Source organism: Triturus cristatus, chromosome 4_2, assembly GCF_964204655.1.
Source record: "Triturus cristatus chromosome 4_2, aTriCri1.1, whole genome shotgun sequence".
NCBI classification, from domain to species: domain Eukaryota; kingdom Metazoa; phylum Chordata; class Amphibia; order Caudata; family Salamandridae; genus Triturus; species Triturus cristatus.
The window spans coordinates 698,469,097-698,494,824 of NC_140586.1; the positions used below are offsets into that span (position 1 = coordinate 698,469,097).

Here is a 25,728-nt window from a genome sequence, read left to right on the forward strand (position 1 = left end):
CTTATCTAAATCATTTGTATTGTGGGTCGAAACGCCGACAACCATTACCGTGGACTGTTTTTTAATTTGGTTTAGAATTTCAACACTCCTACATGGATTGTTGGTTGTTACATCCAGTTATCCTCATGAGTCACATGAATATATCTGTATTCTGTAGAGCACTTACGCATGTTATATCCACTTTGTCACTTACACTGCTCCATCACACTATTAGGAGCAGCTTGTCTATGATTGATTGCCTGAACTAGAAATTAAGTTCTTGTTGAAAATAAGATGATTTATTTGTGAATTACCAAATAAATTTGTAAACCTATCTGTTGAAGTGTTGTTATACCTATTGGAGTGGAAGTCCAGGGCTACACTTCACCCACAAGGGACCACTTGTGTCTTTATTAATAAGACCGATTTGTGGTCTGGTGTATCTGCAACACAGACACCTTACAAGCCAAGCTTTCAGATGTCTTAACACCCCCCCCTCACCACCACCCCCAATCAACCATCCTTCTTTAAATCCCCTGTGATGTGGTTTATTAAAGGTTTGACACACTTCCAAACCATTTTTGATGCCAAAGGTTAATCTTAATTAGGTCTTCATGTTCCTCCTGTTTAACCGCTTTAAGCCAATGTATGGCTTCCCATTGCCTCTACAGTATCTTCAAACCATCCTCCTCATTGTGATCACTAAGCTCTCCACATGAGTGAGCCCCAAGTTCTCTCAGTGCAGCTTTTTTCTAGACAAATTAGTGTTGAGGACCTGGGTAAGAGGCACTTGGCTGGTTACACATGAACACACATGTACACATCTGAGGGCTGCACGTGTGAGACTGCTGTTGTGCCCAGCCCTTTATTCGTACACAGGTCGTCTGGCGCAGAGGCGTCTCTGCAGGTTTAGATATTGACCTGGGATATGCCTTATAATATTTGTTTGCATTCAGAGGGAAAGTCAGTGTGGTTTACTGTTCTGTCTATAGTGCAACCTTATTATATGCATGAGGGGAAATGTGCCTTAGAGTGCAATGCCTCGATACCCTCATGGGTGACAAGTAGCGCTCTACAAATCTACTGATTGATTATTTTGCTTCCCTTTGGCCTACAAAGTCCATCAAGATATCAACATGAGTTGAAATGAAACGTGTGCCAAGATGGATTATGTAAGTCCTGAACAGATATATGTACACCTTATGGGTCATCCAGAATTGTCATATTTCTCTGGCTCAACTTAGAGCGCCAGGTCTTTTGTCACCTTGCTCGGCCAAGTTTATTACATTGCTCTCTAGCAGAAGGAACAAAGGCCTTCCCACACAGAGGAAGCAATTAACAGTGCTTTACTCAGCTCCTGAGGAGAAAATATGGGGAAGAAAATCTGCATCAGTTAATTAGCTGACCACACTGTACCAGGGTTGGGACAGCTCAGGCCCACTGAACAAAGGTAGGGAGCCCAGTCCTCTGGACAGTGATGTCAGCGAGGTCAGGAGCAGAGGCCCCCAGAGGAGATGGGACCAGTGACTCCTGGATGGTACCATCTTGAGTTGTCCCAACATGCTATGCAGGAGGATTGCGATGGGTGGAGAGGTGAGGAGGCACCCTAGGAGATTGTACATCCCCACTTTAAAACCCTTGCACAAGAGAGGGAGAGTGCTTTTTGTTGTAGGTGGACACTGGGACTGGACAGTGGCAGCCATGGACAACTGGAGGGAGAAACCTACTGATGCTCTCTTGGACTAAGGACTAGAAGGGCGCACTCCAGGACCAGGGAAGCTGGTCCCCTTACACCCGCTAAGGACCACCTGGGGGAAGAACTGGATTTCTGTGCCCACACTAGAGGAGAGAAGCACCAGAGGACAAAAGAAAGGAGAAAGGCTGGTACAGTGAGCCAGGGCAACCAGCTCCCTGCAAAGTGTGTTGTCTTAGAGGCCGGAGGCTTCAGGTGGCTATTGCTCGCCATCAGGAGAAAAATTAGCCCATGTTTCTGATTTTCGGCCCAGCTGGATCTGAGATATGCAGGAAAGAAGGATTCAACATTTGCCCTCCTCTCCCCAACCAGAGAACTGGAGTGAGTGGAGCATCTGAAAGAGACACGTTAGTGATAAATTCCTTACCTTAGAATTTCCCCAGATGTCAGACTGGATGCGGAAAGTTTTTTCGTTAGCAGTACCCCTGCGCGTCAGTAGGTGGCGTCGTGCGGCTCCGCGTCCGTCGCTGGCATCGTATGTGCCGAGATGACATCATGGAGACTACTTAGGCGCCACCCATGCGCACTGACGCCAGTTCTTCTTTTTTCCGCGCCAGTAAGCGCAGATCTAGTTAGATCACGTACCTTAGTCGCTTTTTGACTATCTTTTTGAGACTTTTTGTCTCCTGGAAGTGCGAGTTGGTGTCATAGGGATACCTGGTTTTAAGTCTTGTGGGGCCTGCCGGCGCAATATGTCGGTGGCGGACCCCACGACGTCTGTCTCTACTGCCTGGAGAGCGACCACGACACATGGGTCTGCATGGACTGTTTGGCCATGGCCCCGAAGGCCTTGAGGGAGCAGCGCCGGAAGCTGTTTGAGGTCTGGCACTCGTCCCGCGCCGTTCGCGGTCCAGGGGCTGCTCCATGGAACGCTCGTGGGGCCACCATCATCGCTCCTTGGGCACCAAGTCTTCACCCTCGGATTCGGATAAGAGACGACACAAAAAGAAGTCGAAGAAGCATTTTCTCTCTCCGACGTACCCCCGGATGCGGACGAGGGGGACAGGGGTTTTGCCCCTGCGGCTCCTTTGGAGCCTGGGAGTCCTGCGGCCTACCCACCTTACCCGGGTCTGTCACCGACTCGCGCTTAGGTGCAAGAATTTCTTGCCACCTTGGACCGCCTGTTTAGGCCTTGGGCTCCCGCCGGCGCGCCCTTGGGCCCCGCGGTGCTGTGTCCGGATCCTGCCGGGCCGTCGGTGCCGCTGGATCCTGCGCCACAGCCTGTCCTGCCTGCGGCAGTGGTGGAGGATGACTGGGAGGGGTTCGAGGACCCGCTTGCTCGTCAGTGTGACTCCTAGCACGACTGTGCGGACGAGTTAGAGGAGGCCGGTGGCCTCGATCTCTTCTCTGGCCCGGGGTTTGCCTCTCCTCTGCCTACCATGGAGGAGGGTGCCTCGTACACGATGGTGCTTTGTCTGGCCGCTGAGGTCCTTCACCTTGATCTACCTACGGTGGCCCTGAAAACTAATCTCCTCACTGAGGTGCTCCAGATGGTGTCCGCTTCGTCGGAGCCCCTGCTGCCATTTAACGATGCCCTCACTGACGTCTTGCTGGGCTCTTGGTTGCAGCCAGCCACAGGGGCCCCGGTGGATAAGAATGTCGCCAGGAGTTATTGCCCGGCGCCGGGTGACCCTGCCTTTCTGACCACTCATCCTACGCCCGAGAGCTTGGTCATGCAAGCTTCGACGTCCCAGAGTGCCTTTCCCACGGCTCCGCCGGATAAGGACTCTAAGAAGCTGGAGCAGTTCGGCAAGCGGTTGTTCTCCTCTGCCAGTTTAGGGCTCCGGTCAGTGAACACTGCATGCCTCTTGGGCCGCTATTCCCACGCGGTGTGGGATGCTGTTGCACAGGTGTTGCCTCAGTGTCCTGAAGAGACCCAAGCTGTGCTGTCTCAAGCTGTTGCCGAAGGTAAGGATGCGGCTAGGTTCGCCATTCGGTGTGGTTTGGACACTGTGGACTCACTAGGTAGAGCCATTTCTACGACTGTGGTGCTTCGTTGCCACGCCTGGTTGAGATCTACCGGGTTCTCGCCAGATGTACAAAGCTCACTCATGGACATGCCCTTTGATGGCACCCACCTGGTTGGCGATAAGGCCGACAGTGCGCTGGAGCTTTTTAAGGACTTGCGGGCTACGGCCAAGTCCTTAGGTCTTTCCACGAAAAGCCCAGCCACTCCTGGTTTTCGTTCCTTTTGTGGCAACGGCAGGGGCGCCCAGGTGCATTCCTTCAGCAAGCCTGTGCAGACCCAGCCGCAGCGCGGCCGCGGCTTCCGCAGGGGTGGGTCTGGGAATCAGCGTGGGGGTCAGTCCACCTGCGCCCCGCTTCTTCTGCCTCCAAACCTTCCTAATCCGAGCTTTGTGGAGCACCCCACGCCAGTGGGTGGCAGGATCCTCCATCACCTCCCCCACTGGCACGCTATCACATCGGACACGTGAGTGCTGCAGATCATCCGCAAGGGTTATTCCCTTCTCTTTCAGTCCACCCCTCCAGCCACCTCAGTTTCACCGCATATCGAGGGATCACTTGGTGACTCTCCAGCAGGAAGTTACGACTCTCTTGGCCAAGGGGGCCCATCGAGTGCGTTCCGGGGCCGGAAGTAGGGACTGGTTGTTATTCCCACTACTTTATGGTCCCCAAGAAGGACAAAGGGGGTCTACGTCCCATCTTGGACCTCTGGAACGTCAACCGCTTCCTCCGGAAGGAGAAGTTCAAAATGCTGACTCTGGCTCAGGTCTTGGCTGCCCTCAACCCTGGAGACTGAATGGTAGCGTTGGACTTGCAGGACGCATATTTTCACATCCCCGTCCTACCGGCCCACCGGCGTTACCTGCGGTTCACGGTAGGCCACGAGCATTTTCAATTTCCCGTGCTCCCCTTCGGCCTTACCAGCACCCCTCAGGTGTTCATGAAAGTGATGGCGGTGGTTGCAGCTCATCGGCGCAGGTCAGGGGTGTCAGTCTTCCCCTACCTCGACGACTGGTTGTTGAAGACGGGCTCGCCCCAGACAGTCATCTCCCACCTTCAGACTACGACTGATCTCCTGCATTTGCTGGGGTTCTCCATCAACGTGACAGTCACACCTGAGTCCCTCTCAGTAGCTCCCCTTCATAGGAGTGGTTCTGGATTTAACGCGGTTTCGGGTTTATCCTCCGGAGCAGCGAGTCTGGGATCTTCAGGCTATGATTACGATCTTTCAGCCTCTCTCCCGGGTTTCAGTCAGGATGACCCTCCGGCTCCTGGGCCTGCTGGCCTCCTGCATCCTGCTGGTGCAACATGCCAGATGGAATATGCGGGCTCTGCAGTGGGACCTGAAGTTCCAGTGGGTGCAGCATCAGGGCAACCTGTCCAATCATGTCCAGATCTCGGAGGGCACTGCACAACAATTGCAGTGGTGGCTCACGAATCACGATTGGGTCAATGGCAGAGCCCTCTCCCTTCCCCAACCGGAGCACACAGTGGTGACGGATGCGTCCCTCCAGGGATGGGAAGGCCACTTGGGAGAGGCGTGGATCAGAGGACTCTGGTCTCTGGCGGAGTTCCGGCTCCATATCAACCTATTGGGGCTGCGGTCGATCCGACTTGCACTGAAGGCATTCCTTCCCTCTTTCCAGGGAAGTGTGGTGCAGGTGTTCACGGACAACACCAACGCCATGTGGTATTGCAACAAACAGGGCGGGGTGGGGTCGTGGACCCAATGTCAGGAGGTTTTGCGCCTCTGGACATGGCTGGAACATCAGGGCATTACCTTGGTGGTTCAACACCTGGCAGGTACTATGAACTCCAGGGCGGACGAACTCAGCCGCCGGTGCTTGATGGATCACGAATGGCGTCTGCACTCGGCGTGGCGTAAGGTCTCTTTCTACAATGGGGAGAGCCTTGGTTAGATCTATTCGCCACCGAAGAGAACGCGCAATGTCATCAGTTCTGCGCGTTGGAAATTCCAAGGCAGCACTCGGCGACGCTTTTCGTCGCGAGTGGAGTTGCGGTCTGTTGTACGCCTTTCCGCGTATACCACTTCTGCCCAGAGTGCTGAAGAAGATTCGGCGCGACCGGGCCCTAGTCATCCTTGTGACCCAGGACTGGGCATGAAGATACTGGTATCCCGAGCTCCTCAGCATGGCAATCGATCCCCTGATCCGTCTGCCTCTTCGGGAGGATCTTCTGTCGCAGCAGCAGGGGAAAGTCCTCCACCCAAACCTGCCCAGCCTCCACCTCCCTGCGTGGCAATTGAGCGGCAACAGTTGACCGCTTTCGATCTTCCTCCCGAAGTCCATCCACTAAGACGGTGTACGCCTGCCGGTGGAACAAGTTTGTGGCATGGTGCACAGTGAAGTCTTTGGATCCCCTTTCTGCCCCCCTTTCTGAGGTCCTTCTGTTCCTACTATCCTTGGCCCAGCAGGACTCTGCTCTGGGCACGGTCAAAGGTTATCTTTCGGCCATCTCCACCTTTCTAAGCCTTCCAGATCAGCCTTCTTTCTTTAAGTCTCCGGTTGTTAACCGTTTCCTGAAAGGCCTTACGCACATGTTTCCCCCCGTGCCTTTCATAATGCCTCAATGGGACTTAAATCTTGTCTTGACCTTTCTGATGTGCGCTCCCTTTGAGCCCCTTCATAACTGTCCTTTACGTCTTCTCACTCTCAAGACGGCTTTCCTGGTAGTTATCACCTCTGCCAGAAGAGTGAGTGAGCTCCAGGCTCTTTCTTCTAAACCTCCTTTCTTTTCTGTTCATCTTGACAAGGTGGTTTTAAGGTCCCGTCCTTTTTTGCCAAAGGTTGTCACGCCCTTCCACATCGGGCAGACCATCACCTTGCCCACCTTCTTTCCGCCTCCGCATCCCTCGAAAGAGGAAGGGAGGCTCCACCGTCTGGACCCAAAACATGCGCTCTCGTTCTATCTGAAGCGCACACAGCAGTTCCGGGTGGATGACCAGCTCTTTGTTGGCTACATGGGCGCCAAAAAAGGTTGGGTTGTGCACAAACGGACCATCTCTCAGTGGTTCGTTCTGTGCCTCAAAGCATGTTACTTATGCCCATTCTACCAGGGCAATCGCAGCCACTACTGCCTTGGGACGAGGCGTTCCCTTGCAGGATATTTGTCAGGCAGCTATGTGGGCCTCGTTGCATACGTTTAGCAAGCATTACTGCCTTGATAGTCCAGTCCGGAGAGACGGCTTCTTTGGCCGTTCTGTTCTCCGTGACTTTCTGGTGTAATCTCTTCGCAGACCCACCACCGTGGTTGGTATTGCTGGGGGTATCTATTCTAAGGTAAGGAATTTATCACGAACGTGTCTCTTTCAGATGCACAAGTTACTACTTGTGTAACGATATATCTGTAAGAGACATTAGTTAGTGATAGATTCCTTACCGCCCCACCCATCCTCCACGTTATGCGAACTAATTCTAGGGTTAAGGTCATCCATTTCAGGGCCCTAGTCTCATGACACCAGTGGTCAGTTTCTTGCATGACTCTGCGTTCCTGACGCGTAAAGTCGTGTACAGAACTGCTGTCCGCACGCATGGGTGGCACCTAAGTAGTCTCTGTGACGTCATCTTGGCACATACGACGCCAGCGACGGACGCGGAGCCGCACGACGCCACCTACTGACAAGCAGGGGTACTGCTAACAAAAAAACTTTCCGGATCCAGTCTGACACCTGGGGATATTTTAAGGTAAGGAATCTATCACTAACTAATGTCTCTTACAGATATATCAGTACACAAGTAGTAACTTGTGCTTTATGTATATTTCTAAATTACTGTTTTGTGTGTGTGTGTGTGTGTGTGTGTGTAAAATAAATGTACTTGACCCTCTCTAAAGAAAAAGCACAGACTGGGCAATCATTTGAGTGTTATTAATGCGTGCCACTGAATGATGATTACTAGTCCACACAACCTTTGTAGGCCTTGGACTGCTCTACTTCGCTAACCTGAGAGTGTCAAGCGCTTCAATGGGGTGTTTGGTTCCCACTGAGGAGGGGATTGTTGCCCCATTACTTACACAGCCTACACAACTAATGGACCATTTCCTTACAGGAAGAAAGATCAACTTTTTGTGGCATTCTCTGGGACTGAGGAGGTAAGGCGGTGCAGAAAAGGACTCTGTTGAGGTGGATAGTTCTCTGTATTAAGATTTTACTAAACATTGGCTGTAGGAAGCTGGATTTTTATGTAGTGTACCAATGTAGGGTTACACCGTGCAGAAAGTCCAAACGACCCTTATTGGTTTACAGGAGCTTGCTTTAACAATCCCAATTGCTCTGGTTCTGGTTGTGTGGTCGATCAGCTTAGGCTTATTAGAGGGAAGTGTTTAGCATTTGTTGTACACACGGAGACAATAAACGAGACACACTCAAAGAAATTCAAGACTAATTTTGAAAAATAACACATTTTCATATAATTTTAGACCCCAAGATCAGAGATAGGATTTACACAGTAAAACAGGAAAATGCTCAAATAACGGTTTGTGAGGCATGAGACTCAAACTCAGTAATATTATCCTGTGGGAGAAACATACACTGCATACATATACGTGCAAGCATTTTTTGAGGGTGCCTTTGGGTACTTAAGGCGCTTAGGGGGCAGGGTCCAAGAATCCACCAGTAGTTAAGTTTTACCTTCCCTGGTGATCCCGAGTTCAGAGGTGCTGTCACGAGGGTAGCCTTGAGCACTTCACTGTAAAGTCAACTGCAATGTACCTGTGAAAGAAAGGCTGCAAGGACGGACTTGGGGACAAAACCAGCAGAACCCAAAGGGGGGTCTTGTCTCTTGAAGGTCCCTGAGACAAGGGAACACCGTCAGTTAACTTTAACTCTGACTGTTGGGCTCAGGTGCATAGGGGTTTTGCCTGTCTGGTTACTTGCGTTGGAGGATCTCAATTTACTTGGGAGACCCGCCGAGGTACAGAAAACATAACAGCCGGGCCACTCTCAGTGTAGGCCTCGGTGAACTTGAAGTCCCTCGTCAGCAGGTCGGTTTTGGCGTCGGTGGTGTCCGGGTTGGATACTCAACAAGCCTTGGTTGCAGCAAATGCTCCGGTACGCAGAGTATTGGTTGCATGAGGCTACTGGGGGGTCTAGTGTCTCGAAAATCTCTGGAGAGACGGTGCTGCCCACCAAAAAACACAGTGACCTCCTCCTGGCAAGATGCTTCTTCCCTGGATCCGGTGGTTAACAAAACTGAGTTCAGACAGTGCGGTCGGTGACTGCAGGGGAGTAGCTCGTTCACCCCAAGGGAGATTTCTGCTTGGTTGTTGAAGTGCTGGATGGTCCTCCAAGGGTTTGGGGGGGGAGGTGTCAGCTTCTGGACGAGTGTGTCTCTGTGATTGTCATGGTGCAAGCAGCCAGGCAGGGTTTGGCACCCATTTCGGTGCAGCACCTCTGTTCTCACGTCTTCAGCTCTTATTTGTTGTCCTTCTGTTCACAGGTAGACATATCTGATTTCTTGGTGTCAGTGGGAACCCTAAACATTGAATTTACGGATGTTTAGGTGAGTGTGGGCTAGTAGCCAATCTGCTACTTACCCCATGGTGCCTACACCCCCTACCTGACCATGTCTTGTGGAGAATGGGCATAATCCTGACCCAGAGTTCCTAGTTTCACCAAATTCAAAATGGTGAAATCCTTCCTTAGCTGTCCACTTCAGGTGGCCCACATTAGCAATGTGGCTATCCAGAAAGTGTGACACGCCTTCTGACTAATTTCCCACCTGCTCTGGTGCCAAATGGGCCGCAGGGCCGGGGGTTGCATTCCCCAGTTCTGGGGGGAAACTGATGTCGCATATCAAGCGTGGCAGGCTTTGAAGCCTCTGGCCTGGACATGTTAATTACTAGCCTTCCTGCTGGAGGAGATGTGAACACCTTCCTCCAGAGCAAGCATTGTTACTGGCCTCTGAGAGTAGGGGCTCTCACCTACAGGGGGTTCAGAAACCTGTCTGTGGTAGCAGGCTGGGTGATACCAGTCAGCCAATATACTAGAGGACCAGTAGGTTTTCAGGGGCCACCTCTGAAGTTACTTGGGACTTAAAGGAATGCTAAAGTCCTTGCCAATTAGGTTATAATTAGACATTTACCTTGTTTTAAGGGAATGAGCAGTGACACTGGGGGCCTGGTTAGCAGGGATCCAGTGCACTTTCAGTCAAAAAGCATCAATATGAGGGCAAAAAGTAGGAGTGACTATGTCAAAATGGGCAGTTTCCAACATTTGCCAATAAGCAGCTTCTGAAATGACCAAGGGCTTGGCACGCAGAGTTCTTGTTTTTGAAATCTGTCAGGCTGCACATGATCACAAAACAACTCCGCTTTGACAGCCAGGTGCGACGGAATAGACATTTTGCCAGTTTTGTCATGCACAACTTTTTGGGCCGAGTTCACTCCTTAGACCTTGCACTTTGGGGCGATACTGCTTTGGTAACTTTTCTAACGGTGAAGAATCTGTGGTTAGAAGAATCTATTAAAAGAACATGCTACTTACCTAAGTAACTGTTTCTGATACTCACTCTTCCTGCAGATTCCTCATCGCTTTACTCCCCCACCCCACCCCTGTTCTGTGCAGTGCCATCTTATTAAAATTTCTAATAAGTCCCAAACTGTGGATCTGCACACAAGTACCTCCAATTGTTGTGTGCTCTGTGTGCTCAGGCACAGAAAGTGCCAATCAAGGAACTCAAGTAATTGCGCTGGGATGGTGCCTATATGTGACTATTGCTTCTGGGGCTGATTGAGGTCAATACTGAGCCGGCTTACACCACCGAGAAGCGTGTGGGAGTACTGCTGTAAAAAGTTCCAGAACCATTCTAGCACCTGGGGAGCATTTTAAAGGTGAGGAGTCTGGTGGTTAGAGCATCCACCAGAAAGAGATTTACTGAAGGTAATTAACTTGTTCATTAAGATGCTGAATGAAAAAAAGGTTTTTCCTTGGGGACCAGCTTGGAAGTGTCCCGATTTTACAAAATGGTAGTTGGTGCTTTTCTACAGGAATGATTATCTTTGTCATTTGTCCACTCAGTGAAATCCATTTTTATCTTTCTGCTCCCAGATATACATTCTTACTTGAGCTTTAAAACTAGAGGTCACTGTAATACAATCTTGAAAGACTATTTGGATGACCATCTTGCCTCACTATCCAAATTTTGAGATCCAGTTTTGGCAACATTTTAGAAGATGAGGAATCTGAAATAAATATATTATAAATGATGTTGCTTATTGTGAGTAACAATGTTTTGGTTGTTTATTCTATTCTTACTGAGATTTGTCCTTCACTTGCAAGCAGACTTTCCAAAGATAGCCTTGGAAGATCTTTTTTCTCCCCGCTAATACTGAGAGCCTGGAGAACTTGTCACTCATAGCAGTGATGGTATTACAGTGCATTTCTCCCCATGAATGGCACCAACAGCACCCGCACAGGGTTAATATTTTTTTTTACAGGGCTTAATCGTATTTCAAAGTATGAGGAATGAGAAAAAATGAACAGTGGTATTATTAGATAAATCTCTTATGAAGTGTAACATTTTCTTAGGTTGACTTAAAAATTAGGTGAGACCAGTGTCTGTTAATCACCTGTTCTGTTTTACATTTGTTTAGACTTTTATCCCAGTGTATGGAATACTTTGACCTGAGGTGCCAACTACTGGATGATCTAACATGTAAGTGTTCACAAAAATCCAATAGAAGTAAGGACATTTTCTAGTGTACTAATTTTATACCCTGTTCTGTCACTTTTCAGAGCCTGTGCATTTGGGTTAGAAAGGATGAAAAGTGGTATGCAGATCTGTGATCTCCTGCAATTTGAAGTTCTTAAATTTAAGTAAAATAATTTTAGTTGCGACTTTCTTCAATCGTGGTCTGACTTGTTGAAACATCCATAGGTTTCAGAGGTGTGCTGACATCTGTATTGTCAGTGTTGGTGTTAACACAATTATGTATGTCCTGGGTTTTCTGGGTTAACTAGAGGTAGAAGCTATGGGACACATTGTGTGGCATGCAGGTGAGATATAATGTTCTCCCTCTACGTACCAGGTAAGGTTCACAATTTAGGAAGTTTTAACGCTGCGAAAGACACTTGTCAGTAAATGAACCCATGATGCATGTTTGCTGTTCTTAGAAGATGGTGGCTTTAAATGCCAGGCCAGTAATGCCCCTACTCAGAAGACAGTTAAACAACAGTTCATTGAGACTTAACATGAATATCTAACCAAATAAATAGATGGAAAATGGTCATTATTCCCCAGGAAATAAGTACTAAAGCAATTATTTCTCATAGAAGCATAGTTTATTATTTTACATGCAAGGAATACGTTAGAAGATATTGCTATGTGCTCAGAAGCATAATCACACAGTGGCAAGGAAAATCATTTGAAACAAACCTGTACATATTAATGAAAAGGCACTAGACCACTGGAAGAATGACAAAAACAGTTGAATAAAAAAAAAATGCCTGACTAGTCTAACTAGACAAATACTAGTCTAACTGCCTACAGAGTTAATGGTGTTGTGACTCCTAACTAACTTAAGGGTCATCATTAGAACAGTTTGTATTGTGAGCTTTCAAGCAATATTCTGTCGAAACAATAACCAAAAATGCTAGGAACTGTTTTGAGAGGACTGTATTGTACAACAGAGGAAGAAACTCTTTGTTTGGTTAATAAAAACCTTAGCAATGTTACATAAAAATATATATTTTGATAAACATAATAAAACACATTAGACACATGACTTCCTTAAATGAGGATTAAAATAGCTGTTCAGTATTATACAAAAAGGTTTGTTTATATTGTCTGTTAAACTGGTATGCTTTTTAAGGCTAATTCATGATACTTTAAAAACTTTAGCAGCTTACAGTTCAGTTGAGTGTCTAATGGATTAAGGCACTGAGTTATGGGAGCCCTTCATGTCCTCATTTTCCTCTTTTTAAAGGCAGGCTTCAGTAAAGTGACTTGTGCTGAAAAGAAGTATGGGCAAATGCAAATCAGATGAATAAATTCCTATTTCGCTTGACCACAATGTCTAAATGTTATGGTGCTTTTGTATTTCCAGGTAGGTAGATCTGCTGTTGTTGGTAGGTCACCAAACTGGAGTGCCATCAGTTGTTTCTTGTAAAAGACAAAGAATGTGGCACTTTGGTAGGGTGCTTGTTTTGAGTCGTAGTTATTAATTACCATCCATGCATGTGTTTGTCTGCTGAATGCTGTTTAATCTTCTAGAAGTGATTGGAGTCTTGCCATTTTGTTGGCGAAACGTCTAAATTCTAAAAAGGACAGACTTTTTTTCCCCACAGGTCTTCTGTCTTGGTGTTTTGGAGGGGTTTATGAAGAAAGTTATTATATGATGATACTTTATCTTTCCCAATTTCCATCCAAAGTCCTTCGCTGAGTTTACAGTGTTCTCGTTGAACTTTTATTTTGTACCAGCTTATCTGAAAGAGACACGTTAGTGATAGAATTCTTACCTTCGAATAATTCCCAGGCTTCAGACTGGATCCGGAAAGTTTTTCTAGCAGTACCCCTGCGCATCAGTAGGTGGCGTCGTGCGGCTCCATGTCCGTCGCTGGCGTCGTATGCACCGAGATGATGTCACGGAGACTACTTAGGCGCCACCTATGCGCGCTGACGTCAGTTCTTTCTTTTTATGTGCCAGAAAGCGCAGATCCGGTTAGAGCACGTACCTTAATCACTTTTTGACTACCCTTTTTGAGACTTTGTCTCCTGTACTCATGGTGCATGTAGGGATGCCTGGATTTTAAGTCTTGTGTGGCCTGCTGTCGCAATATGTTGGTGGCGGACCCCTACGATGTCTGCCTCTATTGCCTGGAGACCGACCACGACTCCCGTTCCTGTCGGACCATGGCCCCGAATGCCTTGAGGGAGCGGCGCCGGATGCTGCTGGATGTCCGGCACTCGTCCCAGCACCGTTCGAGGTCCAGGGACCATTCCCCGGAATGCTCGCGGGGCCGCAGTCGTTGCTCCTCGGGATCCAATTCTTCACCCTCGAATTCGGGTAAGAGACTACACAAAAATAAGTCGAAGAAGCGAGTTTGCTCTCCGACAACCCCCAGTCGGTCCTCGGATGCAGACGAGGGGGACAGGGGTTCTGCCCCTGCGGCTCCTTTGGAGCCTGGGAGTCCCACGGCCTACCCACCTTACCCGGGTCCGTCGGCGACTCCCGAACAGGTGCAAGAATTTCTTGCTACCATGGACTGCCTTTTTAGGCATCGGGCTCCCGCCGGCGTGCATTCGGGCCCCGTGGTCCCGTGTCCGGATCCTGTTGGGCCACCGGCGGATCCAGCTTCGGTGCCACAGGATCCTGCGCCATTGGCTCTGGCACCACAAGGTCCAGCGCTGCCGGCTCTGGCCCCAGCGCCACCCTCGGCTCCACCTCCAGCACCGCAGTGGGTGCCATTTGTCCCGCCCTTGCCCCGGTTCCAGGACCATTTTGTTCCTACCTGGGATCTGCAATGGGACGCAGCGCGGCCCTGGCTGGCGCCGTTCCGGACACCGTATGTTCCTTCTCCGGCTCCAGCTCTGCCGCCGTGGCCTGTTCCCCATGCGACAGGGGTGGAGGAAGACTGGGAGGGGTCCTAGGACCCTCTTGCCCGTCAGTGTGACTCCGAGCAGGACTGGGTGGACGACTTGGAGGATGCCGGCGACCTTGATGTCTCCTCTGACCCGCGATCTGTCTACCCCCCGCCTACAATGGAGGAGGGCGCCTCCTACACGATGGTGCTCCGTCGGGCGGCTGAGGTCCTCATTCTTGACCTCCCTACGGTGGCCATCAGAACTAATCTCCTCACTGAGGTTCTCCATACGGCGTCCACTTCGTCGAAGCCCCTGCTCCCATTTAACGACTCCCTCACTGACGTCTTGTTGGGCACTTGGTCGCGGCCAGCTACAGGGGCCCCTGTGGAAAAGAATGTTGCCAGGTGTCCCCGCCCGGCACCTGGTGACCCCGCTTTTCTGACCACTCATCCTACGCCTGAGAGCCTGATTATCCAAGCCTCGACGTCACAGAGTACCTTTCCCACGGCTCCCCCGGCTAAGAACTATAAGAAGCTGGAACAGTTCGGCAAGCAGTTGTTCTCTTTGGCCAGCTTGGAGCTGTGGTCATTGAATACCACCTGCTTATTGGGCCGCTATAACCACGTGGTGTGGGATACCGTTGCACAGGTGTTGCCTCAGTGTCCTGAAGAGACCCACGCTGTGCTGTCCCAAGCTGTTGCTGAGAGTAAGGTTAGGTTGACCATTCGGTGTGGTTTGGACACGGCGGACTCACTGGGTAGGGCGATTTCTACGACTGTGGCGCTTCGTCTGCACGCCTGGTTGAGATCTACTGGGTTCTCTCCAGATGTCCAAAGCTCACTCATGGACATGCCCTTTGATGGCACTCGCCTGTTTGGTGATAAGGCAGACAGTGCTTTGGAGCGTTTTAAGGACTCGCGGGCCACGGCCAAGTCCTTGGGTCTTTCTTCAAAAAGCCCGGCCACTCCTGGTTTTTGTTCCTTTCGTGGCCACGGCAGAGGCGCCCAGGCATGTACCTTCAGCAAGCCTGTGCAGAACCAACCTCAGCGCGGCTGTGGCTTCTGCAGGGGTGGGTCTGGGAATCAGCGTGGGGGGGTCAGTTCACCTCCGCCCACTGCTTCTACCTCCAAACCTTCCTAATCCGAGCTTTGTAGAGCACGCCACGCCGGTGGGTGGCAGGGTCCACCACCACCTCCCCCATTGGCACGATATCACATCGGACAAGTGGGTGTTGCAGATCATCCGCCAAGGTTACTCCCTTCCCTTTCAGTCCTCTTCTCCAGCCATGCCACCTCGATGCCACTGCATGTCGGGGGAACACTTGGTACTTCTCCAGCAGGAAGTCACGGCCCTCTTCGCCAATGGGGCCATCGAGTGCGTTCCTGGGCCGGAAGTAGGGAGTGGTTGTTATTCCCACTACTATCTGGTCCGCAAGAAGGACAAGGGGGGGCCTGCGCCCTATTTTGGACCTCCGGAACGTCAATCACTTCCTCCGGAAGGAGAAGTTCAAAATGCTGACTCTGGCTCAGGTCTTGGCTGCCCTCGACCCTGGAGACTGGATGGTAGCGTTGGACATGCAGGAAGCATATTTTCACATCCCCGTCCTGCCGGCCCACCGGCGTTACCTGTGGTTCACGGTGGCCTGGAGCATTTTCAGTTCACCTTGATCCCCTTGGGCCTTACCAGCACCCTTTGAGTGTTCACGAATGTGATGGCGGTGGTCGCAGCTCATCTGCGCAGGTCTCCCACCTTAAGACTACGGCCGACCTCCTGCAATTGCTGGGGTTCTCCATCAACGTGCCGTAGTCGCACCTGAGTCCCTCTCAGCAGCTCCCCTTCATCAGAGCGGTTCTGGATTCAATGCAATTTCGGGTTTATCCTCCCGAGCAGCGAGTCTGGGATATTCAGGCTATGATTCCAATCTTTCAGCCTATCCCGGGTTTCAGTCAGGATGACCATCCGGCTCCTGGGCTTGATGGCCTCCTGCATCCTGCTAGTGCAACATGCCAGATGGCATATGTGGGCTTTGCGGTGGGACCTGAAGTTCCAGTGGGCACAACATCAGGACAACCTGTCCGATCATGTTCAGATCTCGGAGGGCACTGCACGACAATTGCAATGGTGGGTCACGAATAGCGATTGGGTCAATGGCAGATCCCTCTCCCTTCCCCAACCGGAGCACACAGTGGTGACGGATGCGTCCCTCCTGGGATGGGGTGGCCACTTGGTAGAGGCATAGATCAGAGGCCTCTGGTCTCTGGTGGAGTCCCGGCTCCATATCAATTTTTGGAGCTTTGGGCAATCCGACTTGAACTGAAGGCATTCCTTCCCTCTGTCGGGGCAAGTGTGGTGCAGGTATTCAAAGACAACACCACTGCCATGTGATAGTGCAACAAACCGGGCGGGGTGGGGTCCTGGACTCTGTCGGGAGGTTCTGCGCCTCTGGACATGGCTGGAACATCAAAGCACCCCCTTGGTGGTTCAACACCTGGCAGGGTCTCTGAACGCCAGGGCGGACGAACTCAGCCGCTGGTGCTTGATGGATCACGAATGGCGTCTGCACTCGGATGTGGTGCAAGGTCTCTTTCAGCAGTGGGGAGAGCTTTGGTTAGATCTATTCGCCACCGAAGAGAACGCGTAATGTCATCAGTTCTACGCATTGGAATTTCTAAGGTGGCACTCGCTCTGCAGCACTTTTCCCAGAGTGTTGAAGATTCGGCGCGACTGGGCCCAAGTCATCCTTGTGGCTCAAGATTGGCACGAAGATACTGGTATCCCCAGCTACTCAGCATGGCGATCGACCCCCCCCCCCGATCCGACTGCCTCTTCGGGAGGATCTTCTGTCGCAGCAGCAGGGGACGGTCCTCCACCCCAACCTGTCCAGTCTCCACCTCCATGCGTGGAGATTGAGCGGTAACAGTTGACAGCTTTCGATCTTCCTCCCTAAGTCTGTGATGTCATTCTGGCAGCCGGGCGTCCCTCCACTAAGATGATATATGCCTGCCGGTGGAACAAGTTTGTGGCATGGTGCACAGCAAAGTCTGTGGATCCCCTTTCTGAGGTCCTTCTGTTCCTACTGTCCTTGGCCCAGCAGGGCTCTTCTCTGGGCACTATCAAAGCTTATCTTTCGGCCATCTCCGCCTTTTTGAGGCTTCAGCATCAGCCTTCGCTCTTTAAGTCCCCGGTTGTTAACAGTTTCCTGAAAGGCATTACGCACACGTTTCCTCCCGTGCCGTTCATAATGGCTCAATGGGACTTAAATCTTGCCTTGACCTTTCTGATGTGCGCTCCCTTTGAGCCCCTTCATTCCTGTCCTTCATTCTCAAGACGGCTTTCCTGGTAGCTATCACCTCTGCCAGAAGAGTGAGTGAGCTCCAGGCTCTTTCTTCCAAATCTCCTTTCCTTTCTGTTCATCCGGAAAACGCTGGATTTAAGGACCCGTCCTTCTGTTTTGCCAAAGGTTGTCACGCCATTCCACATCGGGCAGGCCATCACTTTGCCCACCTTCTTTCCGTCTCCGCATCCTTCAAAAGAGGAAGAGAGGCTCTAACGTCTGGACCCAAAACGTGCTCTCTCATTCTACCTGCAGCGCACACGACAGTTCCAGGTGGATGACCAGCTCTTTGTTGGCTACGTGGGCGCCTAGAGAGGCTGTGCACATGCGGACCATCTCTCGGTGGGTTGGCTAAGAAGGAGCCTCCTGTGGGGCTGCGTGCCCATTCTACCAGGGTGACGGCAGCCACTGCTTACTTGGTACGCGGCGTCCCCTTGCAGAATATTTGTCAGGCAGCTACGTGGGCCTCGCTACACACGTTTACCAAGCATTACTGCCTTGACAGTCAGGTCCGGAGAGACGGCTTCTTTGGCCGTTCTGTTCTCCGTGACTTTCTGGTGTAATCTTGTTCGCAGACCCACCACTGGGGTTGGTATTGCTAGGGTATCTATTCTAATGTAAGGAATCTATCACTAACGTGTCTCTTTCAGATTCACAAGTTTTTACTTGTGTAACGATATATCTGTAAGAGACATTAGTTAGTGATAGATTCCTTACCGCCCAATCCGTCCTCCCCGTTCTGCAAACTGATTTCTAGGGTTAAGATCATCTCTTTCAGGGCCCTAGTTTCTTGGCACCAGTGGTCCGTTTCTTGCATGGGTCTGCGTTCCTGGCGCAGAAAGTCGTGTACAGAACTGACGTTAGCACGCATGGGTGGCGTCTAAGTAGTCTCTGTGACGTCTTCTCGGCGCATACGACCCAAGCGACGGACGCAGAGCCGCACGACGCCACCTACTGACACGCAGGGGTACTGCTAGCAAAACTTTCCGGATCCAGTCTGACACCTTGGGATTATTCTAATGTAAGAAATCTATCACTAACTAATGTCTCTTAAAGATATATCGTTGCACAAGTAGTAACTTGTTCTTTACAGTCAAACATCCTTCCTGCTGTTTCATTTATTAAACCAAATTCCACCCTATCTGAGACGGTGATGCACTTTTCGGTAGCTGGAATGTCCGTTTAAAGGTGGATACCTGCAGTTTGTTTAGTAATGCTGAGTCTGTTCCATGTTGAGTTATGCTGCCGTAAGTTAGTGTTGGCAGGAGCCTTGCTGCCATCACTGCTAGTAGTGGCTTAACCAGACAGACATGCTAGTTATTTTGCTAGAGTGTTGAATGCACATGATAATGCACCTGCCCTTTTTCCATATAGTTCTTTTGTGCTTGTTGATTGAATCTGTTGTCTAGATAGACTCCTAAATATTTGTAGTTTGGGACTTCCACCAACTTCTTGCCACTCAGCCAGATCTTGTTTGCGGCTAGATCTATTTTGTATCAGCATGGTTTTCTTATTGTTTATATTGATTTCCAGTTTGTTTATTGTTGCATAATTCTGCATATCTGATAGAGACATCTAGCCGCAGATTCCTTAACTTACAATATCCCCAGACGTCAGACTGGATCCAGATTTTATTTTTGCAGCAGCAGCTCTGCGTGGCGGGGGATGGCGCCACACGACCCCGCCCTGACGTCGTCCATGTACGTGACGTCAGCGAAGTCATTTAAGTCCCTCCTGGCGCGCTGACATCAGTTTCCTTCTTCTCCACGTACAAGGCTGATCCGGAGTGAGCGGTTCCTCTGGCCTGTTTTCAGGCCCTTAATCGACACTTAGCGTCTGGAAGAGTGTGCGATGCCCTCAGGCTTTAAATCCTGTACTTCCTGTTCGCAGCAAATGTTCGCGACGGACCCGCATCTTATTTGTATGTGGTGTCTCGGCGAGCACCATGACTCCACAGACTGCGACGCCTGCTAACAACTCAAGCAGAAGTCCCGGCGGGATCGCCGGATGAAGCTTCTTTCAGCACGACTGTCCTGGTCAGTCGTCTTGTGTCCCGTCCTCTTCAAAGCAGTTCTGTCGTCATTCGCCCTCTGGGGCCCAAGGCTGTCGTTCACCACTTCTTGTTAAGTTGCAACGTATGTAGCCGAGGTCCTCGACCTCCACCACCTCTATGATCTGGAGTGCTGGTTCCCGCAACGTTCCGGTCCCGCGCCTCCAACAGTCACCCTCGCCCGTCCCACCCTATACGGGTGCGAGGGTGACTCAGGCCCAAATGGAGGCCTATGCCACAGCCTCGCAGGCCTCACTTGGGTCCTCTCCCATTCCTGGGGCGTCCTCGGGGCCTCCGCTATCTGCAGGGTCCCCGACAGACTCCCCGGGGGGTTCGCCCCCGGCATCAAATGAACCCTTGCCCTCCATGGACATCGGAGATGTAGTATTGTCAGGGTGCAGCCCGGCTGGGTCCCCCTATGCGACCCCTTGCACCCCTGCCGCCCCACATAGTCCCGCATGGCTTCCTGTTGCATCGCAGGCGGTTGCTAGTGCTTGAAGCCTCGCTTTGTGCACGCCTCGGCCTTCCAGACAGGCGGACGCCAGTCCGGGGCCGGGGTCTGTGCCGATCCGGTACCGTAGACTCGCCTTCACTTCTTTCTCCGGAGTCAGGGACTTCTGTGGTCGAAACCGAGTCAGTGCCGGTACAGTGCCGGAGGCTTGCCTCCCCGTATCCAGCTCCTTCTCCTTCTTCTTCAGAAGGGGAGCTGGTCATAGATTCGGCGCTGGACGGAGCCGTCTCGGCGCCAAATGGAGTCGGGTCGGCGCCGGACATGGTGCAGTCAGTGCCGGATGCAGTTGTTTTGGCGCCGCATCGACGCAGGGTTGTTGATGAGTCTTCCTTGGAAGCGTTTGAAGGAAGTGTGGCTAACGACTCACCCCCGTCAACACCGGTGGTATTCTTGCCTGTGCCTCCTTAGAATATGTGGAGCCGGCGGGATCCCCGCCGCCTCAGGAGGATCCACAACCGACGGGCTCCTCGCCTCTTCCAGAGCCTCGTCAGGACCCCCATTCCTCAATGGGGCTCCCCTCAGTGGAGCATTGGTCGCACCCTCACTGCCTCGGGAAGGTTAGCCTACAGCCCTCACCTAATGATGAGCTACTGTTTCCTCCTCGGAGGTCTTCCGAGGCTGGTACAGCCTTTAGGCGGATGGTCTCTTTGGCCACTCGGATTCTGAAAATGCAACCCCTCTCTGTGGACCCTTTACTTTTGTCCTTCACCATGGATCATGGAATGTGGAGCCGCTTCTGCCCTTTGAAGCCGCTCTTTATGATGCCCTTTTGGGGACCTGGGTTCGGCCAGCTTCTGGTGACTCGGTGGCTCGTTCAGTCTTGCACCGCCACCGTCCTGCTCCACATGATCCTATCTGCTTATTTGTGCAGCCGGACGTGCAAGGGTTTGTTGTGCAAACTGCCTTCCCTTCCACGGCTGATGCTGCCTCCCTCCCGTGAGTCCAGATGGCTTGAGTCATGGGGTCGGAACATCTTTGCCTCCACTAGTGCCGCATTACGGTCACTAAATACGGTGTGTATCCTAGCTCGGGCTACTTCTGCCCTCTGGGACTCTGCAGAGTCTTTACTCTCCGCCAGCACGGAAGGCTCTCGTGTTGACTGTGAGAAGTTGGCCTGATGTATGATGTCACTAGTTCTAGTGTACACCTTATATCAGTCCAAACAACCCTTATGGTGATTGGTTGTAAAGTCAACCTTATAGACCAGCTATCCTAGTGGTAGCATGGACAAGAGCAGTCTTAGGCTAAACTCTGAATGGCATGTGAAGCCAGCTGTGATACCATATATAATCCCTTGAATACCAAATGAAAGGACACCACAACAGATCTATATATAAAATAAAGTGTATTTATTCTAGTCAAACCCTCAGCACTCTTTATGAGATTAGAGGTAAGTACAACACAGTCTTATTTAAGCATACATTAAGTCACACAGGTAAGTAATACAGTTAGGCCCTAGGGGCCACGCAAACCATATACTAAAGAAGTGGTATAAGGACCACTGTCACGGAAATAGGATAGGCCTAGGCCTAGGGAATCGCTGGGGCTACACTACACTAGCAACAGTTAGGAAGTGGGAGGCCCACGGGATTCAGGTGCAGAGTGGAAACACTCACGCGCAATGCGTAAAAGTCGATAGAAATAGTAGTTGTTAGAAATTAACAGTTTAAGGACACTTCTGAAGCAGCTAGAGAGTCGATACTCGGAAACTAGACCCTAGGATAGTCACTACCCTTGTGAGCACTGAAGTACCCAAGTTACCTAGCCCACGGGCTGCGGGTGCATAGGTGTGAACTTGCGTCGGGTTTCGTCGTGGACTTCTATGGATGCCTGAAGGAAAGTTGCTGACAGGCAGTCAGTGAAGAGTGTCCGGTGGATCCCAAGGCTGGGATCAAGAAGAGAGGAGACCTGCAAGCAGAAGGGACAGAGTCAAGGTCACTAGCCAGTGACCACGTGGAACCAGGAAGGAACCAGGCTATGTCGTGAAGATTGCAGGTGAAGGTGAAGCTTGTCGCTGCAGCCACGGGGACCAGGAAACGTCGAGGACGACCAGGACCAGGAGGCGAGCTGTCCCACGAAGGCTCTTGCTGTCGGCGGCGTCGAAGTTGAACTAGGACTCACCAAGCCTTGGCAAGCGGAACCCACGAAGAACGGAGGACTTGCTTCTGGTGCAGACCAGGAAGGTCTGGGGTGCTTCTCTTTTGCAAGGAAGCGGGAGCCAGTCTGGAGGAGCCAAACCAGCGGTGAAGATTTCTGGATGCGTCGTCACAAAGGCCACTAGCCAACGGGCAAGCAACCGGACAGACGCGGCAAGCAGGAAAATGCAGAAGGGCCCCACGCAGGACTCGTGGAGTGTCGGGGGCTGATCTTCGATGCAGATGGTGCTTGGGGTTGGGGCTTCTCAATCCCCGGTGCACAACTTCGAGGGTGCCTCAGAAGCTGCGCTGAAAGATACTAGCCACTTTTCCCAGGTAGCCGGTCCCACGTCTATCGTCGCCTCCACAGATCTCAGCTCGGCTGTGGATGTGGATCAGGGTCGGAGAAGTCTGGAAGTCAAGGCTCTGGTCGGGCTCTGCAGTCGGTCCCTCGTAGAACTTCAGCAAAGCAAAGGGTAGTCTCTTGATGGTGCCTGTTTGCACAGAGTAGCCACTCCTTGGCCACAAGGGAGATTCTTCAGTCTTCTTCTTTCGTCGAATGTCGAAGGTCCAGAGTTTCTGTTCAAGTTGCAGGTTCAGGATAATCTAATCTCCTGGGGCCCAGCTACCACTCTTATACTAATCTGGGGGGCTGGGTTACCTGCTAGGTCACGCCTTATGGGTGGGACCTGGGAGGGGGGTGGTTACACCCCCTTCCCTTTGTCCAGTTTCGCGCCAGGACTGGGGCTGGAGTGCCCCAGCACCGGTTTGAACTGGACTATGCACGGGACACCTTGTGTGCCCCAGGCATGTCTCATTCTTTTCATCCCTCCCTGCCCCAATACACTAAGGCCTGTCTGGGGTCGTGCTCGCACCTCCCAAGGCAGGAAACCTATTGTCCAAGCCTCCCTTGCCGGGATCACTCCCAGCAGCAGGAGGTCAGACTCGTGTCTGTGGCAGCAGCATCCATTTTGTGATGCTGGGGCTCTGGTTAACTTTAACCGGGTAAGTAGGTTACAACATGTCTTCTCCCTCTAGAAGGGAGGGATAATATCCTCATCCCCAGAAATGGGATGGGGGTATTATTCCACAGTGTTAGACACCTTACACGACATGTTTTGATAAAGCCAAACCATAGTTACCATAACCGTTTAAGATTATAAGGCACTTTAAGAGTATATGGTAGGCTATATCATAGAACAGCTATAAGGACATGGTTCCGAAAGCTGCAGACAGGCTCAGCTCATGCTAGAGCACCATCTCACATGTTACCAAGCACTCTGCCTCCAGGATTGTTAAGGCCTGCCATAGAAGTGGCTGATAGGTACACATGTGTCTATATGTAAGTTAGGTATAGGAATACTACACCTAAGCAAGGAGTGATTACACAGCCTTGCCCTGGCTGAGTGATCAGCCAGTTGTGTCATAATGGAAGGCCAGGCCAGGGGAGGCATAATACATGCTGCAGCCCCTGGTAGGCCTAGGGTACACCTATGCCCTGGGTACCTAAGGTACACTGTACAGGGGTCAATAAGGTGATCCTATCCAAATGGTTATGCACCTAAAGTACATAGTATCAATTTAGAGAGGGAACAGCAGGGCTGTGGGTCTGATCAGCAGGCCCACAGCCACATCTAAGTCGAAAACCAGTAAAGCAAAAGCAAAAAGTGGGGGTGAACATAGAAAGCAGACCCTACTCTCCTACATTGACCTCCTTCACCTTCTCCGGGGCGGCCGTGACCTTGCTGAGTTTACCATTTGCTCCACCTTGGATACTGTTTGCTTAGGCCGGACTATGGCTGCTTCAGTCGCCTTGCGGCACCATGCTTGGTTGCGGGATGGCGTCTTTCCGGAAAATATCCGGGAAAGACTTGTTGATTTGCCCTTTGATGGGGTTTTATTGTTTGATGCGCACGCTGGCTCGGCTGTTTGGCGTCTTCTTGCGGGCTTTCACCCCCCACCTTAGACCTGTGTTTCTCAGGCGTTTGTCCTGGAGTGGTACCCTTTCGTTCAGCATCCAATTGATACGTTGTGTGTTTTTGGCTGGTGGTAAGCCTCAGGTCTTTTTTTTTTTTGTATGCTTAGGGGTGATTACCCCTTCCTTGGTATCCTTTGGGTGCATTATGCGTTTTAAGCTGGCAATTAGTCGACTGTGGCAGTGTTCCACAGATTGTTCCTCGGACTGTGGCTTGTCCTGATGGGTGTTCCCCGTTGTTGGGGTGTGCATACTCCGTGTGGGGTACTTGTTTGCTATTATATAGCTCTGTTTGGGTCAACTGGGCCTAGGAGATTCCTTGACCTCTATGCCTCCTCTGGTACTCTGAATTGTATGGCATTCACTGTTGGGCCTTGGCATCAACATCTGTACATCATAGATCCTCTTGCTTATTGCTTCCTTCTCCTCCTTGGAAGCCTTTAGGATTGTTTTCACGTTAACAGCAGCTTCTGTCTGCCATTCATGTACCGGACGTGTTCCTCTACAACTAAGTTCCATGGTTGTGCTTAGTTTATTTTTGTATACATGCAAATTCCAGAAGTGCTCTTGTTCCTACCTCTTCCCCTCTCTTCGAGGCGGCGACGTAGGATCCGAAGTCTCCATGTTTCCGGGAGCTATTCTCTTGCATATGGCATTTCTGACAAAGCACTCTTTTGTGTTCCACTTACTGGAATTGTTTCCAGTTCTTGGCCAATCTATTTTCTGGACAGAGGTTACTTTCCTTCCATTCAGAGGGTGTGGTCTGCAATTCTGCATCTCTACGCCTTAGTACTTTGGTGACTCTGCTGCTCCTTCCTTCGGAGGTGCCTCCTTCTTGCAGTTCACCCTATTTGATATCTATTTGATATCAGCTGGGCATACAGGACAACACTTCTACTGTCCGTCGTCCTGGGTCTATGCCCTGCGTATCTGTATTTCATGTGCTGGCTATCGTTTTGGCCTTCCAGCTGCCTGGTTGAGCGGCCTTGTGTTCATTTTAGATATGCCACCTTCTGGTCTCTGTGGCTGTTTGCTCTGTGCATCTCTCTATGGTGGCCTGCATCTGCGTGCTTCACATGGTCACTGTTCACCCCTGTTTTTTCCCCTTTTTGGTGCAATTAACAGGGTTCTTGTCCCTGCCTGCAATTCTAGAAACATTGCTGGCTGTTGTTCTGTCACAGACCCACCTCCCCTTTAGGGTATGCCTGTGGTATCTATTCTAAGATAAGGAATCTGCGGCTAGATGTCTCTATCAGATGTACGAGTTACTTACCTTTGGTAACAATGTATCTGGTAGAGACATTGTCTAGCCGCAGATTCTTTAACGCCCACCCAGCCTCCCCGTTCTCCGAACAACTTGCCAAATGGAGTTTTTCACTGGCCTCTTCAGTTGCCGTTGGTTTTCTCTAACAGGTAATCACAATGTTGCATCCCTTCGGAGTTGCCATAATAAGGCTGACTTCCTCTTGGAGGTTTTCTACATTC

At 50.9% G+C, this 25,728-nt stretch overlaps 1 protein-coding gene across 4 annotated transcripts in view; it reads left to right on the forward strand.

Annotated features, from left to right (window-relative positions):
• Window positions 1–25,728, forward strand: part of USP24 (ubiquitin specific peptidase 24) — a 2,082,369-nt gene that overhangs the window by 865,665 nt on the left and 1,190,976 nt on the right. For all 4 annotated transcript variants that reach the window (XM_085602520.1, XM_085602518.1, XM_085602517.1 and 1 more), the window contains exon 38: window positions 11,309–11,370. In XM_085602520.1, coding sequence (XP_085458646.1) covers window positions 11,309–11,370 — 62 coding nt within the window. The remainder of the gene's footprint in view (window positions 1–11,308; window positions 11,371–25,728) is intronic.